Consider the following 16,769-nt stretch of genomic DNA (forward strand, 5'->3'; position numbering starts at 1 on the left):
TCCCAAGTCGACCCCTGTTCTTTAGCTCTTCCCTTCGTCTGGCAACTCTGCCCTGGGAACAGGCTCCAGCTGTTCTTCTGCCTCACTGATGTCTGACTCTGAAGGCAGCTGATAACTGGCATACAGCTCTAGCTCCCTCCCTGCCTCCGACACGGAGCCCTCATCACAGCCTTCCCCAGACTCCAGGACTGGCCCATCTTCCTCCCCAACCCTCCTCACTGTCCGAATCCGCTGCCAGCTCCAACGACCACTGGAGGGCCACAACACGGATCAAGGACAGGGCAGAGTTTGGTCTCACTTACCGACGTTCTTACTGCGAAAGGCGACTTTCTCTCGGTCGGGGCTCAAGAGCTGATGGAGGCTGGAAGCCATTTTGTCCACGTTCTCTACCACCGTCATGGGTCCCCCAATGATCTGGAGAAGACAGGGACAATCGGAAGAGCTTCCGTATCTCAGTTGCCAGCTAGATCAAAACTCCAAGCAAAGGACAATCTTGATCAGGGGTTGGGCAGACAGCGGTCAGATCTACAGCTGTGAAAATATCTACAGACCCTTCGCATCCTGGACACAAATGGTTTCAACTCCCACCCTCAAAACGACACTATAGGGCACTGCACACCACGACAACTAGACACAAGGACAGTTTTTTTCCCAAATGCCATCCCTCTGCTAAACAAATAATTCCCACAAGACTGTCAAACTATTTACTAAGACTGTATTACTATTCTTCTTCTCTTCCTTCCTAGCCCCTATCTCCTTCTCTGCTTATAACTATAACCTTTTTGCTTGTATCTTTATGATTCATATTATTTTATTTTGTTTCCTAGTGTGATTTTGATTGCTTATTTAGTATCCTACGACCATCACTAAGTGTTGTATCTTATGATTCATGATGAATGTATTTTTATGAGGACTAGGATCATGATTTATCATTTATATCTCTTACATACACTGAGAACATATGCATCAAAGACAAATTCCTTGTGTGTCCAATCACACCTAGCCGATAAAGAATTCTATTCTAGTCTACTCTACTCTACTCTATTCTATTCTATTCTGGTCTATTTTTGTAATCTATTTTATTCTGTAACCTTTGTGTTTTATGTTTTGTGTTCAGTATTCAGTATCCTATCCTATCCTATCCTATCCTATCCTATTCTATATTCCATTCCATTCCATTCTATTCTATTCTTGTAATCTATTTTATTCTGTAACCTCTTCTGTGTTCTGTGTTCTGTTCTACTCTAGTCTATACTTCTATTCTATTCCATTCCATTCTTCTTATCTGTTTTCTATTCTATTCTACTCTACTCTATTCCATTCCATATTATTCCATTTCATTCTTCTTATCTCTATTCTATTCTATTCCATTCCATTCTATTCTACTTTTGTAATCTATTTTATTCTGTAACCTGTTCTGTGTTTTGTTCTGTTCTATTCCATTCCATTCCATTCCATTCCATTCTTCTTATCTGTTTTCTATTCTATTCTATTCTATTCCATTCTATTCTATTCCATTCTTCTTTTCTCTGTTCTATTCCATTCCATTCCATTCTATTCTATGAACCTATTCTCTTTAGTAGACTAGAAGCCTCTCAAAGACCCTTCCCCAATACTATTATTTTTACCATCTTGATCTGAGACCAATCCTCTGTAATCTTCTCCTCCAGGAGTCTCCCTGTAACCTCCACATAATGTTGACCCAGCTGTTCCAGTGCGGCCAGCTGACTCGGTTCTTCCACCTCCACATCGGACACCTCTTTCAACAGCTGGAAGACACCCAGGAGAGAAGAGGCATCCAGGGGTGGAGGCTGGGCTTCGGACAGGATCCTCTCCACGGCCCCCAATTGATTAGCGGCGGCTGAAATAGTCACACCTTGGACTTGTGCCTGGAAGACGTTCTCGGGAATCTGCAGAAGAGGAAGAGGGCTGGAGTCGGAGGAGGACATTGGGCAAGCCTTTAGAGCAGAAGGAACGAGCTGGAAGGGACTTTGGAGGTCTTCTAGTCCAGCCCCCTGCTTAAGGAGGGAAATCTATACCAGGGGTGAGATGCTACCAGTTCAGGCCGGTTCGCCCCAACTGGCAGTAAAAAATACTAAAAAAAATTTTTTTTAAAAGAACGTTCCGACGATTGCATGTTGCACAGCTGAGCTTCGGAACGTTTTTTTTAAAAAAAAAACTTTTAAGCATTTTTTTTACTAGAGGTTCTCTAGAAACGTGGGGGTAGGAGTGTGGAAAGAAAGAAAGAAAGAAAGAAAGAAAGAAAGAAAGAAAGAAAGAAAGAAAGAAAGAAAGAAGAAAGAAAGGAGAAAGGAAGGAAGGAAGGAGGAGAAAGAAAAAGAAAGAAAGAAAGAAAGAAAGAAAGAAGGGACAAAGAAAGAAAAAGAAAGAAAAAGAGGAGAAAGAAAGGAAGGAGAAATAAAGAAAGAAAAAGAAAGAAAGGAGAAAGAAAGAAAGAAAGAAAGGAAGGAAGGAGGAGAAAGAAAAAGAAAGAAAGAAAGAAAGAAGGGAGAAAGAAAGAAAAAGAAAAAAAGGAGAAAGAAAGGAAGGAAGGAGGAGAAAGAAAAAGAAAGAAAGGAGAAAGAAAGAAAAAGAAAGAAGGGAGAAAGAAAGGAAGGAGAAAGAAAGAAAAAGAAGGAAAGAAAGGAAGGAAGGAAGGAGGAGAAAGAAAAAGAAAGAAAGGAGAAATACAGCAACATATTGATTACATTTTACTGCATTTTTTTAAGTGAATACTAACATACAAATATATGTTTAATTTTATTGACCATTTATATTTTTATTCCTGTGAGTAGTTCTTGTAGGGGCCCCAGTGCATTCCTTTGCCAGGGGCCCATAATGCTTTTAAGACAGCCCTGTTGCAGCCCCTGAAATACTGGAATATTGCTATCATGCCACCTCTAATTGTTCTTTTCTTTAGACTAAAGATAAAGGTTCCCCTCGCACATCTGTGCCAGTCGTTCCCGACTCTAGGGGGTGGTGCTCCTCTCCGTTTCAAAGCCAAAGAGCCTGCGCTGTCCCAAGATGTCTCCGTGGTCATGTGGGCAGCATGACTCAAGGCCGAAGGCGCACAGAACGCTGTTCCCTTCCCACCAAAGGTGGCTCCTATTTTTCTACTTACATTTTTTACCTGCTTTTGAACTGCAGAAGCTGGGACAAGACACGGGAGCTCACTCTGTTACGCTGGGGATTCAAACCGCCAAACTGCTGACCTTTCTGATCGACAAGCTCAGTGTCTTAGCCACTGAGCCCCCGCGTCCCACTTCTTTCGACTAGCCAAACTCAAATCCTGCAACTTGACAGCTACAGGAGGAATGGGTAGAACCATCCTGAAGGAGGACTTCAGAATGGTCTTCCCGAACCTAATTTTTGGCCTGAGAGGAGAACATGCAAAGCACCCAAGAGAAAGTTAGTGTGTCCTTTCTCTTGCATCAACGGTATGACCTCTGTCCTCTTCTGCTCTCCCAGCAAGGCTCTCTGTATTCTTGATACCAGCCTCTTGGGGGCTCTGTCTCTACACCTTCTTGAGAAGATAGGTTGGGAGGCTATTAGCCAAAGAAGTCTATAGATCCTATAAGAAGAATCCTTTGAAGAACCTAGATGCTTCCTAGCTTCACGACTGGGAAAATGTTGTGGCCCACCAGCGGCCAGTGAGGCTGGCAGCAGATTCGGACAGTGAGGAGGTTGGGAGGAACCTGGGCCAGTCCTGGAGTCTGGGGAAGGCTCGAATGAAGGCTCTGAGTCGGAGGCAGAGAGGAAGCCAGGGCCATCTGACAGTTATCAGTTGCCTTCAGAGTCAGACATCAGTGAGGCAGAAGAACAGCTGCAGCCTGTTCCCAGCGCAGAGTTGCCAGACGAAGGTGGCAGCTAAAGAACAGGGGTCGACTTGGGAGTAAGGCCACAGGTGGACGATGAATGGCCCCTCCCAGAGGAAATAAAAGAGGAGCGAAAGGGGAGTGGAGTTTGCAGGGGACAATTAGTTCACTTCATTGGTTCATGACTCTCCCAGACTCCTTGCAAGTTCTGCCTGGCAGCTCTCCAAGCCAGATAAGGTCTGTGACCGTAAATCCTCCCTGGAAAGACTTTGCTGGATGTGAATGAGCAGAATTCCCAGCGAATCAATAAAAGGATTTTTTTGTGGGGACAAGGAGTTTGCTTCATGCTCTTGGGCAGCCTCGGTCAGAACAGAAATGGGCCATCTGGTTGGAGAGGACATGTCTCAGATAGATTCCAGGATCCATTCCCAGGAATCTCAGCGAGGGAGCCCCTTGGTTGATCCCTTAGACTTACCACTGTCATATTCGCCTGGGCGTTAACACGAGCGATGAACGGCGGGACAGGTTCCGACTGGACCTTCTTCAGCTGGAAGTAAAGATCTGGACAGGGTAAAAAGACCACAGACCTTCTCTTGATGCCCAGCTATTTTCATTCTTGCTTTGATTTCTCATTTTTCCATCCAGGTCTTCATTTTATATACATTAGGGTACATTTCTAAGAAGGGACGATTGGCCCAAACTCATCCTGGGTCTCCAGGGAGGTAGTCCTCACCTTACGGCACTGGTTCGCTTAACAGCCAGAGCAGGACCGCCGCAGAAAAGGTCGTAAAATCAGATGGGTCACCTCTTTACAGTGTCATGACTTACGACAACGTGATGGCTCGGTCCCATGATGGTTGTTAAGCAGAGGGCTGACTACTTCTGGGGGTTTCAACCCAGATCTTCTGAAGCTTCACCAAACAGCCCATCCCCATGGACGGGGCTCCTGAGAAGGTGGAGGGCCCTCCCCCCCAAAATTGACCTACCTTTTCTGTAGCGACAGGCGAAAGGTAAGGTTGCGGAGCAGGGCCCATGTTGGCTTCCATGGCTGACCTTGAAAACACGGCATTCTTCCACGGGGCCTGTGGAAACACAAGTTTAAGATCAACCAAAAACCCCTCCAAAGGTCTTATCTTAATTCAAGCAACAATAATACACTTAAAAACAATAACAGAGTTGGAAAGGACCTTATTAGGTCATCTAGTCCAACCCCCTGCTCAAGCAGGAGACCTTACACCATTTCTGATAGATGGCAGCCCAGTCTCTTCTTGGAAGCCTCAAGAGATGAAGCTCCCACAACTTCTGTTCCTTGGGTTGATTGCTCTCACTGTCACGAAATTCCTCCTTAGTTCTAGGTTGAATCTCTCCTTGTTCAGTTTCCATCCATTATTCCTTGTCTGGCCTTCAGGTGCTTTGGACAATAGCTTGACCCCCTCCACTCTGGGGCAGCCCCTCCAATATTGGAAGACACTATCCTGTCTCCCCTGGTCCTTCTCCTCACTAGACTAGCCATGCCCAGTTCCTGCAACCGTTCATCGTATGTTTTAACCTCCAAGCCACTCATCATCCTGGTTGCTCTTCTCTGCACTCTTTCTATAGCAGAGGTCCTCAAACTACGGCCCGCGGGCCAGATACGGCCCGCCGAGGCCCATTAATCTGGCCCGTGTGAGACCATGAGGCTGCCGTGCCTACATGACCCCAGCTACCTGGTGGCCCTCACCCGCCTTCTGGAGTATGAGGAGGCAAAAAATGGACCCCTTTTCTGACAGATGGCAGCCCAGTCTCTTCTTGGAAGTCTCAAGTGATGAAGCTCCCACAACTTCTGTTCCACGGGTTGATTGTTCTCCCTGTCAGAAAGTTCCTCCTTATTTCCAGGTTGAATCTCTCCTTGGTCAATTTCCATCCATTATTCCTTGCCTGGCCTTTGGATGCTTTGGAGAATAGCTTGTCCCCCTCCTCTCTGTGGCAGCCCTCCAAATATTAGAAGACTTCTGTCATGTCTCCCCTGGTCCTTCTCTTCCCTAGACTTCACTAGGCAACTTCTATTCCATGGGATGATTGTTTTCACTGTCAGAAAATTCATTTTTATTTCTAGGTTGAATCTCTCCTTGGTCTGTTTCCATCCATTTTTCCTTGTCTGGCCTTCAAGTGCCTTGGAAAACAGCTTGACCCCCTCCTCTCTGGGGCAGCCCCACAAATATTGGAAGATGCTATCATGCCTCCCTTGGTCCTTCTCTTCTCCAGACCAGCCATGCCCAGTTCCTGCAACCGTTCATTGTATCTTTGATATCATCCATCCATCCATCCATCCATCCATCCATCCATCATCCATCCATCCATCCATCCATCCATCCATCCATCCATCCATCCATCCATCCATCCATCCATCCATCCATCCATCTATCTATCTATCTATCTATCTATCTAATCTTATCTATCTATCTAATCTTATCTATCTATCATCTATCTATCCATCTAATTTTATCTATCATCTATCTATCTATCTATCTATCTATCTATCTATCTATCTATCTATCTATCTATCTATCTAACTATCTATCTATCTATCTATCTATCTATCTATCTATCATCTATATAATCTTATCTATCTATCTAATCTTATCTATCATCTATCTATCCATCTAATTTTATCTATCAACTATATCTATCTATCTATCTATCTATCTATCTATCTATCTATCTATCTATCTATCTATCTATCTATCTATCTATCTACCTACCTACCTACCTACCTACCTACCTACCTACCTACCTACCTACCTACCATATGATTTAGCCTCCAGTCCCTTAATCATCCTGGTTGCTATTTTTTGCACTCTTTCTAGAATCTCAACCTCTTTTTTACAGTGTGGTGACCAGTTGATGGTCTTCTCAGTTTTTCTCAAGGACTTTCTCCTGCTGGGCGACGCCCATTCCATCCTATTGCCTGTGCTGCTGTGCCAGTAACTGTGAGAGGGAGTCTTAGTGGACAACCAATTAAACATGAGCCAGCCGTGTGCAGCAGCAGCCCAAAAAGCCAACACAATCCTAAGCTGCATTAAGAGAGGGATACAATCAAGATCAAGGGAGGTACTAATACCACTCCATAAAGCTTTAGTAAGGCCACACCTAGAGTCCTGCATCCAGTTTTGGTTCTGGACATCATTACTATTATGAAGATGGCCATTGCTCAAATTAACTGTAGCCAGACAACACACGGTTTATACAGACATTGAAAATGCTGCTCTTTCTTTATATAGTAAAAAAAAAAATTCAAATAAAACCATAACATTTCTTCAAGCCTACGTGGACCTCTTGGGACAATCTGTGGGCCAGATTTGGCCTACATGGTTTGTAATCCACGGTGGGAGAAAAGCCGAGAGAGAGAGACACACACAAGTTCTTGTGGTCAAGAACTGAATTGACATGAGGTAGAATGAGAGTTGGATTCTCCAAGAACTGGGAGATTAACCAAAGTGTTTCCTGTCCCAGGAGTGTCCTTCTCTAGTCCCCACGGAGCAATCTACGCCAGTGGACAAAGCAGGGCACCACTCAATGGGCTTCAAACGGGTAACTCTGGGCAACTAGTAGCATTAACCCCCTATTCCGACCTAGGCTTCCTCAAAGCACGAAGCCAATTCCTCATCCCGATAAAACCCCTTTTATTTAGGTTAAGGGAATTCCTCTCCAGCAAAGTCCCGGCCAACAGTCTTTCAAGGGTGAATTAACAACCACAGACCTTATCAGGCTTGGAGAGCTGCCAGGCCGATATCTTCCAAACTCCACGCTGTAGCAGCAATTCCTTGGCAAACAGTCAGGAACAGATCTTCACCCGAATGAATTGAACTAATTGCCTCCTGCAAACTCCACTCCCCTTTCGCTCCTCTTTATTCCCTCTGGGAGGGTGCATTCACCATCCACCTGTGGCCTTCCTCCCAAGTTGACCCCTGTTCTTTAGCTGTTTCCTTCTCCTGGCAGCTCTGCGCATGCGCACACTGGGAACAGGCTCCAACTGTTCTTCTGCCCCACTGATCTCCAACTCCAAAGGCAGCTGATAACTTTCAAATGGCTCTGGCCACATCTCTGCCTCTGATGCAGAGCCCTCGTCAGAGCCTTCCCCAGACTGAAGATCTTATGAATGGTTAGAGAAAGACATACAGAAAAGAAAGTAAGGGGAAGATATGGAACACAGATGATGCGCCATTAAGTAGAAAAGGGGCTGAAGAGAGGGGGAAATTGGCAAAATAATTATATATGAGTATGTATTCAAAAGTAAGATACAGAAAGGGGGAAAAACATAATCAAAATAGATTTAAGAAGGAAAGGGAACAAGAAATTATATTTAACTATTTTTGGGTCTGTGGAAATACCACCCCAAGAAAATAAAAATTAATGAGCTGGAAGAGGAGACACCTACAACAATAGAAAAAAGAAAGGAAGAGAGGAGGAGAGGAAAAGAGGAAGAGGGGGAAGGAAGGAAGAGGGAAGGAGAGGAGGATGGAAGGGAGAGAAAGAGAAGGAGAGAGGGTAGGAAGGGGAAGAGTTGGAGTAGGGGAGTGGTAAGGGAGGAAGGAAGGGGAAGGAAGAGAGGAGGAGAGGAAGAGAGGAAGAGGAGGGAAGGAAGAAAGGGAAGGAGAGGAGGATGGAAGGGAGAGAAAGAAGAAGAGAGGGTAGGAAGGAGAAGAGGAAGAGTAGGAGTAGGGGAGAGGTAAGAGAAGAAAGAAGTAGAGGAGGGTGGAAGGGAGAGAAAAAGAAGGAGAGAAGGTAGGAAGGAGAAGAGGAAGAGTAGGAGAAAGGTAAGGGAAGAAGGAAGGGGAAGTAGAGGAGGGTGGAAGGGAGAGAAAGAGAAGGAGAGAGATAGGAAGGAGAAGAGGAAGAGTAGGAGTAGAAGAGAGGTAAGGGAAGAAGGAAGGGAAAGGAGGGGAGGGTGGAAGGGAGAGAAAGAGAAGGAGAGAAGGTAGGCAGGAGAAGAGGAAAAGTAGGAGTAGGGAAGAGGTAAGGGAAGAAGGAAGGGGAAGTAGAGAGAGGAGGGTGGAAGGGAGAGAAAGAGAAGGAGAGAGGCAGAAAGGAGAAGAGGAAGAGTAGGAGTAGAAGAGAGGTAAGGGAAGAAGGGAGGGAAGGGGGAGAGGAAGGAAGAAAGTAGAGAAGGGAGGGAGGGAGAAAAAAAGGGGAAATAAGGGGGTGTCAAAACAGGTGAGGGATGATAAACAAAGCAACCCAAATGGTACATTATAACCCTGTAAATGGAATGACAAATGTATAGGAAGGACGAACGTAAAAAAGAAGAATAACTATGTGAAAGTATGCCTATAATTGTACGTAGAGAACCAAAACTAAAAAAAAGCCTTTCAAGAGAATAGAAAGAGCCTCCCCCAGACTCCAGGACTGGCCCAGGTTCTTCCCCAACCTCCTCACTGTCCGAATCGGCTGCCAGCTCCACTGGCTGGCCACCGCAACACCCCCAAGGGAGACTCACCTGGGCAGGTGAGCTTCGCCGTGGCCTCTTGAACGCTGACTTCCACTTCTAAGACGTCCTCCCTCCAGTCAAAGACCAGACCTTCCCGGATGGACACGCAGGAGCGGACTTTCTCCACCAGTTCTGGACTGAGGGACCTGCCCCAAACTTGAAGGTCCGTGAGGTTCCCGCTGAAGGATTCCTTCTCCTTGAAAGTGCCTCCCAGAGAGTCCTGATCTTGGCCGATGATGAACGTCCCGTGGCCATCAATGGCCCGAGAAGGGGCGAGCCCAGAGCCCAAGGCCTTCTGCTTCCCGTCGGCATAGATGGCCCACGAGCCGTTGGGTTGCTGCCACGTAACGCAGAAGTGGTGCCAATCGGTGTCCCTGCGGAAGACCGGCAGGTAAGGGGAGTGGTGGCCGTGGAGGATGATGGCGAACTTGACGAAGTTGTCCTTGTCGACGATGCCACGTAGCTGGAATTCATTGGTGAAGGCTGGGACCGCGTAGGAGAAGACGGTCGAGACCTCGGTGGCCGCGGGGTCCCACTGGACGTGGCCACAAGCGCTTACGGCGGCCATTGCTGGGAAGTCAGCCAGGACCTTCACAAACTTGGTGTCGGTTTTGTTCCTGAATATCAGGATGGAGGGCGAGTGGACGCCTGGAGGGAATTGGGGCAAAAATTAAGGTTAGGAGCCTTTCGTTTGGGGAAGGAGGCCTACAGAAGGATATCAATTAAAAAGAAAGGAAGATGAGAAGGAAAGGGAGAAGGAAGAGGAGGAGGAGGAATAGAAGGAGGAAGAGGAGGAGGAAGAGAAGGAGGAGGAAGAGAAGGAGGAGGAAGAGAAGGAGGAGGAAGAGAAGGAGGAGGAAGAGGATATACATTAAATTAAAAAGAAAAGAAGAGAAGGAAAGGGAGAAGGAAGAGAAGGAGGAAGAGGAGGAGGAAGAGGAGGAGGAAGAGAAGGGATGAGGAAGAGGAGGAGGAAGAGGAGGAAGAAAAGTAGAAGAGGATGAGGAAGAGAAGTAGAAAGAGGATATAAAGTAAATTAAAAAGAAAGGAAGAGGAGGAAAGGGAGAAGAAAGAGGGAGGAGGAAGAGGAGGAAGAGGAGGAGGAAGAGAAGGAAGAAGAGGAGGATGAGGAAGAGAAGTAGAAAGAGGATATAAAGTAAATTAAAAAGAAAGGAAGAGGAGAAGGAAAGGGAGAAGAAAGAGGAGGAGGATGAGAAAGAGAAGGAGGAGGAGGAAGAGAAGGAGGAAGAGGAGGAGAAGGAAAAGGAGGAGGAGGAAGAGAAGGGATGAGGAAGAGAAGAATTAGAAGAGAAGGAGGAAAAGGAGGAAGAAAAGTAAGAGGAAGAGGAGGATGAGGAAGAGAAGTAGAAAGAGGATATAAATTAAATTAAAAAGAAAGGAAGAGGAGAAGGAAAGGGAGAAGAAAGAGGAGGAGGAACAGGTGGAGGAAGAGGAGGAGAAGAAGGAGGAAGAGGAGGAGAAGGAAAAGGAGGAAGAGATATACATTAAATTAAAAAGAAAAGAGGAGAAGGACAGGGAGAAGGAAGTGGAGGAAGAGGATGAGAAAGAGAAGGAGGAAGAGGAGGAAAAGGAAAAGGAGGAGGAAGAGAAGGGATGAGGAAGAAAGAATTAGAAGAGGAGGAGGAAGAGGAGGAAAAGTAGGAGGAAGAGGATGAGGAGGAGAAGGAGGAGGAGGAGAAGGAGGGAGGAGGTGGAATGGTGGGGAAGGAGAAGAAGTAGTGGAAATGGGGAGAAAGAGAAGATAGATGAAGATGAAGGAGGAGGAGAAGACAGATGAGGGGATGAAGGAGAGAAGGAGGAAGAAAGGAGAGATAAGAAGAAGGAAAGAAGGAAGAGAAAGACAAGAAGGAGGAGAAGGAGAAGATACTTCTGCTCAGAAACACTAAGGTCTCTTGAACCAGTTTTGATTAGTGATCAACTCTGACTCTAAGAAGGATTAAGGCCAGATCCCTTCCAGAACTATTGGCTTACAGACCTCCTCTTCCTCCCTCCTCTCACCTAGGTTATGGGGAGAATTAAATCCAAGGGATCACGCCTATCACCTCAGGACCTCTCGGTCACCACCGGCCACCCCAAAGTTGCAACTGGTGGATGGGGCTCTTCTACTCACGTCTTTGCTTTGGCTTCCGCTGCAGGAGCTCCTCGTCGTCTAACCAGACGGTGCTCTGGAGTCGGCGGGAGAGGTTTTGGCCCAGAGAGGACAGCTCGTCCCCCCAGTTCTCCGTGGGCAACTGAGCGAAACGCTGCTGGCAGTAGACATTGGCATGCCACCAGTCCAGCGGATCAGACACAAATTCATAGACCGCTGTTGGGGTCTCGATCACCAGAGGGAAGGGACCGGAGCCTGGAGAGAAAATCAACCAGGGAGAAGAAGGGTTAAAGGAGGTGTCCCAAACTCTGAAGCCACGACAACCAGTTGCACTTTGGAATGTGGAGATGGAGGAGATAATGATGGAGGAGGAGGAGGGATGATGATGATGATGGAGGAGGTGGAGGAGGTGGAGGAGGAGAAGGAGAAGAAGCAGGGGAAGAAAGAGGAATGATGATGATGATGATGAAGAAGAAGAAGGAGAAGAATTGATGATGGTGTGGTGGACATGGAGAAGAGGGAGAAGAAGGAGGAGGAGAAAGCGGAATGATGATGGCAATGAAGAAGGAGAAGGGTTGATGAAGGTGTGGTGGACATGGAGAAGAAGAGGGAGAAGAAGGAGGAGGACAAGAAAGAGGAACGATGATGACGATGAAGAAGGAGAAGGGTTGATGATGGTGTGGTGGACATGGAGAAGAAGAGGGAGAAGAAGGAGGAGGAGGAAGAGAAAGAGGAATGATGATGACGATGAAGAAGGGGAAGGGTTGATGAAGGTGTGGTGGACATGGAGAAAAAGAGGGAGGAGGAGGAGGAGAAGAAAGAGGAATGATGATGACGATGAAGAAGGAGAAGGGTTGATGAAGGTGTGGTGGACATGGAGAAGAAGAGGGAGAAGGAGGAGGAAGAGAAAGAGGAATGATGATGACGATGAAGAAGGGGAAGGGTTGATGAAGGTGTGGTGGACATGGAGAAAAAGAGGGAGGAGGAGGAGGAGAAGAAAGAGGAATGATGATGACGATGAAGAAGGAGAAGGGTTGATGAAGGTGTGGTGGACATGGAGAAGAAGAGGAAGAAGAAGGAGGAGGAGGAGAAAGCGGAATGATGATGGCGATGAAGAAGGGGAAGGGTTGATGAAGGTGTGGTGGACATGGAGAAGAAGAGGGAGAAGGAGGAGGAGGAGAAAGAGGAATGATGATGACAATGAAGAAGGAGAAGGGTTGATGATGGTGTGGTGGACATGGAGAAGAAGAGGGAGAAGGAGGAGGAGGAGAAAGGAATGATGATGACGGTGAAGAAGGAGAAGGGTTGATGATGGTGTGGTGGACATGGACATAAAAGAAGAAGAAGGAGAAGAAGCAGGAGGAGAAAGAGGAATGATGATGACGATGGAGAAGAAGTGATGATGATGTGATCGACATGGAGAGGGAGGAGAAGTGGGAGAAGAAGCAGGAGGAGAAAGAGGAATGATGATGATGATGGAAGAGAAGGGGTGATGATGGCGAACATGGACATGAAAAAGAAGAGGGAGAAGAAGCAGGAGGAGAAAGAGGAATGATGATGATGATGATGGAGGAGGAGGGGTGATGATGGTGTGGTGGACATGGACCTAAAGAAGAAGGAGGTGGAGAAGCAGAATGTGAGAGAAGGAGGAATGGTGATGATGAAGAAGGAGAAGGGTTGACGAAGGTGTGGTGGAAATGGAGAAGAAGAGGGAGAAGGAGGAGAAAGAGGAATGATGATGATGACGATGAAGAAGGAGAAGGGGTGATGAAGGTGTGGTGGACATGGACATGAAGAAGAAGGAGAAGAAGCAAGATGAGAAAGAGGAAAGATGATGGTGATGGAGAAGAAAGAGAAGGGGTGATGGTGGCATGGTGGACATGGACATGAAGGCAAAGAAGGAGAAGGAGAAAGAGGGGTGATGGTGATGGTGATGGTGATGGTGATGATGATGATGGGGTGATGATGGTGTGGTGGACTTGGGCATGAAAAAGAAGAGGGAGAAGAAGCAGGAGGAGAAAGAGGAAAGATGATAACGATGGAGGAGGAGAAGGGGTTGATGAAGGGGTGATGAACATGGAGATGGAGAAGAAGAAGGAAAATGGGACATTATCTTCTTGCTTCTAGAGAAAGGCCCACATGCCTCCACTCCCTGGGTCCTCTTCTCACCAATTGCCTCTCAGCCTGGGGCAACATCCCCACTTCTATCGCCCCCACCCAAAAGAAGTGTTTAAGATCCATGCCTTAGCTCCCCTTCCTTCCGGTGGAGACGGAGAGAGAGAAGGACAGCCAAAATGTTCTCTAGAACTTACTGCGGACTTCTTCCCTTGGGGTTATTCCCTCTGGGGAGCACAAAGTAACCACCGTCAGGACTCCCGAGGGAGAGCTGACCAAACCTTTGGTTTGGGGGTGTGTGGTATTTCCCCCCTCCCCCAAAGGTCAGGTGGAGGGAGGGGAGCTTAAACCGTTGGCAAGCCAAGGGAGGACTGGCATTTATGGAAATGCGTTAGAGCAGTGTTTCTCAACCTTGGCAACTTGAAGATGTCCGGACTTCAACTCCCAGAATTCCCCAGCCAGCGAATGCTGGCTGGGGAATTCTGGGAGTTGAAGTCCGGACATCTTCAAGTTGCCAAGGTTGAGAAACACTGTGTTAGAGAAAACTGGGAGATGCAGACCTTTCGTTTTGTGGTTTTCAGCCGGTATGGTGAAGGCCAGCGTCTTCATCCAGGAAAGGATGACCTGTAGGGAGGGGGTGGTGGAAAAATAGACTTTTGAGACCACCTTCTGCAAAAGGAAACACCCCTCCCCACTTGCTCTGGTCTTGCAAAATGCAAGTTCCCAAATTCTGGGTTTCCCCCCCCCGCCTGAAGCCCTCTAAATGAGAGGAAGGCCCTCTTTCCAATATTACTAGCTGGTAACCCTGCTTGGGCGGAGGGGGTTGGACTAGATGACTTACAAGGTCCCTTCCAACTCTGCTTATCTGTTAAAAGGTTTTCTGGGTATTTATTTATGGGGGGGGGGGGAATGTCCGGACCAAACGTAATTTGTAATGTTGGATACCTAACACCACTCTATAAAACCTTAATAAGGCCACATCTGGAACACTGAATCCAGTTTTGGACACCACACTATAAAACAGGATGTTGAGACTGGAGGTCTGCAAACTTTTTAAAAAGGGGGCCAATTCATGGTCCTTCAGGCTGTTGGGGGGCCCGGACTGGCTGGGTGGGCGTGGCTAGGTGGTCATGTGACTGCATGGATGTGGCCAATTTAGCAGTCCAGTAAACGATACACACAAATTAAAAGTTTAATTTGTTATGCTCCTGGGGATGGAAAGCAGGTTGGTGAAGGGATGTGGCTGCCTTGGGGTGGGTGGGTGAGGGACTTCTCTCTCTCTCTCTCTCTCTCTGTGTGTGTGTGTATGCGTGTGCGTGTGTGTGTGTGTTTCTCTCTCCCCCTCCTTCCCTTCCCCCACCCCAGGCCGGGGAGGCCAAAAAACGAACCCATGTTTGGAATCCCCAGCCTCCAATATCACTCTGCCGTCCAAAACGGGGTCCGTTTTTGGCCTCCTCAGACCCCAGAAGGCGGGTGAGGGTCACCAGGTAGCTGGGGTGATGAAGGCAGGGCAGCCTCGTGGTCTCGCGTGGGCCAGATTAATGGCCTTGGTGGGCCGTCTCTGGCCCGCGGGCCATAGTTTGGGGACCTCTGCTCTAGAAAGAGTGCAGAGAAGAGCAACCAGGATGATAAGGGGATTGGAGGTTAAAAGATACGATGAACGGTTGCAGGAACTGGGCATGGCTAGTCTAGTGAGGAGAAGGACCAGGGGAGACAGGATACTGTCTTCCAATATTTGAGGGGCTGCCACAGAGAGGAGGGGGTCGAGCTATTCTCCAAGACACCCAAAGGCCATACAAGGAATAATGGATGGAAACTGAACAAGGAGAGATTCAACCTAGAAATAACGAGGAATTTTCTGTCTGTGAGAGCAATCAACCCATGGAACAGAAGTTGCCTTCGGAAATTGTGGGAGCTTCATCCCTGGAGGCTTTCAAGAAGAAACTGGACTGCCACCTGTCAGAAATTGTGTAGGGTCTCCTGCTTGAGCAGGGGGTTGGACTAGATGACCTACATGGTCCCTTCCAACTCTGTTAAGTTGTAAAGGATATTGAGGCTCTAGAAAGAGTGCAGAGAAGAGCAACCAGGATGATGAGGGGACTGGAGACTAAAACAGATGAAGAACGGTTGCAGGAACTTGGCAAGGCTAGTCTAGGGAAGAGAAGACGGGAGGAGGGGGTGTAGAGTCTCCTGCTTGGCAGGGTGTTGGACTAGATGACCTACAAGATCCCTTCCCACTCTGTTAATCAGGAGGCTACTAATATGGAACCCCCCCCCCCATGGGTTCAAAGCAAAACCCCCAACAAGCCAAGGAGGTGACGCCTCTTTGGCAGGTGCCAAACTCACCAAGAAGCTGAGCAGAATCCCGGCTCCGCAGCAGCCCAGCCGAGGAGAAAGAGCCATCGCCCGCCAGGAGAAGGGAAGGCTGCCTCTCCCGGAGCGACCCCAGTCGGTGGGCCGTTTTGTCTCTGGTGCGGGAGGAGGGGGAGAGCCAAGGCGTTCAGCCGCTTCCAAGGCCAGGACAGGGGCTCCACAGACCCCAGCCGTCGGAACCGCTAGGCGGGCAAGTTGGAGGGACTTTCTACACCCACAGCGGCCCCTCCAGCTTTACTGCTTCGCCTTCTTCCCCCCTTCCGCGGCCGGAGAGAGCAGGGGGCGTCGCATATCCCCACCCCTCACCCTGATTGCGGAGACCACCACCCCCAGTCTTACGGGCGACCCCCGAATCCGACGGTTGTTGCGCGCAGCCTCTCCAAGGGCGCTCTAGTCTTTCCAAGCGCCCCGGGCTGCGATGGGAGTGGTTCCGATCCGACCTGCCCCCTCCAAGCCTACCCCGGGAGATCTCGTTCTCTCCGGGCAGCCGAGAAATCCCCCGCCCCACCCCGCCCTCAAACCTGGCGCCCCGCCGTCGAAGGAGACCTGGGGAGGGGGGACACCGATGCGCCCAGGGCGCACGCTTGCAGAGCTCTCCACGCGCGGAAAGAGGGACAAGGCTGAGGATCAACGCCCCAAATTGATCAATTAAATCAATCAATCAAAGTAGAGCTGGAAGGGACCTTGGAAGTCATCTAGTCCAACCCCCTGCCCAAGCTTCGCGGCAGCGTCTCCCAACGGCGGTGGGCGAGAAGGAAGGGTGGCGACGCGCCCCCCGCGCGAGAAGCGGCCAGCTCTTCTCTTCCTCGCCTCCTCCTCCTCCTCCTCCTCCGCACCACTCTTCCCGGCAACCTAGCCAACGAGAACAGTCGGGAGAGGAGAGGGCACA

General features: G+C 48.4%; 1 protein-coding gene across 1 annotated transcript in view; it reads right to left on the reverse strand.

The window, feature by feature from the left end:
• Nucleotides 1-16,031, reverse strand: part of ADGRD2 (adhesion G protein-coupled receptor D2) — a 57,178-nt gene extending 41,147 nt beyond the window's left edge. The window contains exons 1-8 of the mRNA XM_087704566.1: nucleotides 15,854-16,031; nucleotides 14,068-14,131; nucleotides 11,414-11,647; nucleotides 9,292-9,930; nucleotides 4,802-4,897; nucleotides 4,291-4,376; nucleotides 1,629-1,910; nucleotides 303-414 (exon numbers count right to left, since the gene is read on the reverse strand). Coding sequence (XP_087560692.1) covers nucleotides 303-414; nucleotides 1,629-1,910; nucleotides 4,291-4,376; nucleotides 4,802-4,897; nucleotides 9,292-9,930; nucleotides 11,414-11,647; nucleotides 14,068-14,131; nucleotides 15,854-15,910 — 1,570 coding nt within the window. The 5' untranslated portion in view covers nucleotides 15,911-16,031. The remainder of the gene's footprint in view (nucleotides 1-302; nucleotides 415-1,628; nucleotides 1,911-4,290; nucleotides 4,377-4,801; nucleotides 4,898-9,291; nucleotides 9,931-11,413; nucleotides 11,648-14,067; nucleotides 14,132-15,853) is intronic.
• Nucleotides 16,032-16,769: the final 738 nt, after the last annotated feature.

This window comes from Thamnophis sirtalis, unplaced genomic scaffold, assembly GCF_051295495.1.
Source record: "Thamnophis sirtalis isolate CommonGarterSnake01/CBP01778 unplaced genomic scaffold, rThaSir2_p1.2 scaffold_2, whole genome shotgun sequence".
NCBI classification, from domain to species: Eukaryota; Metazoa; Chordata; class Lepidosauria; order Squamata; family Natricidae; genus Thamnophis; species Thamnophis sirtalis.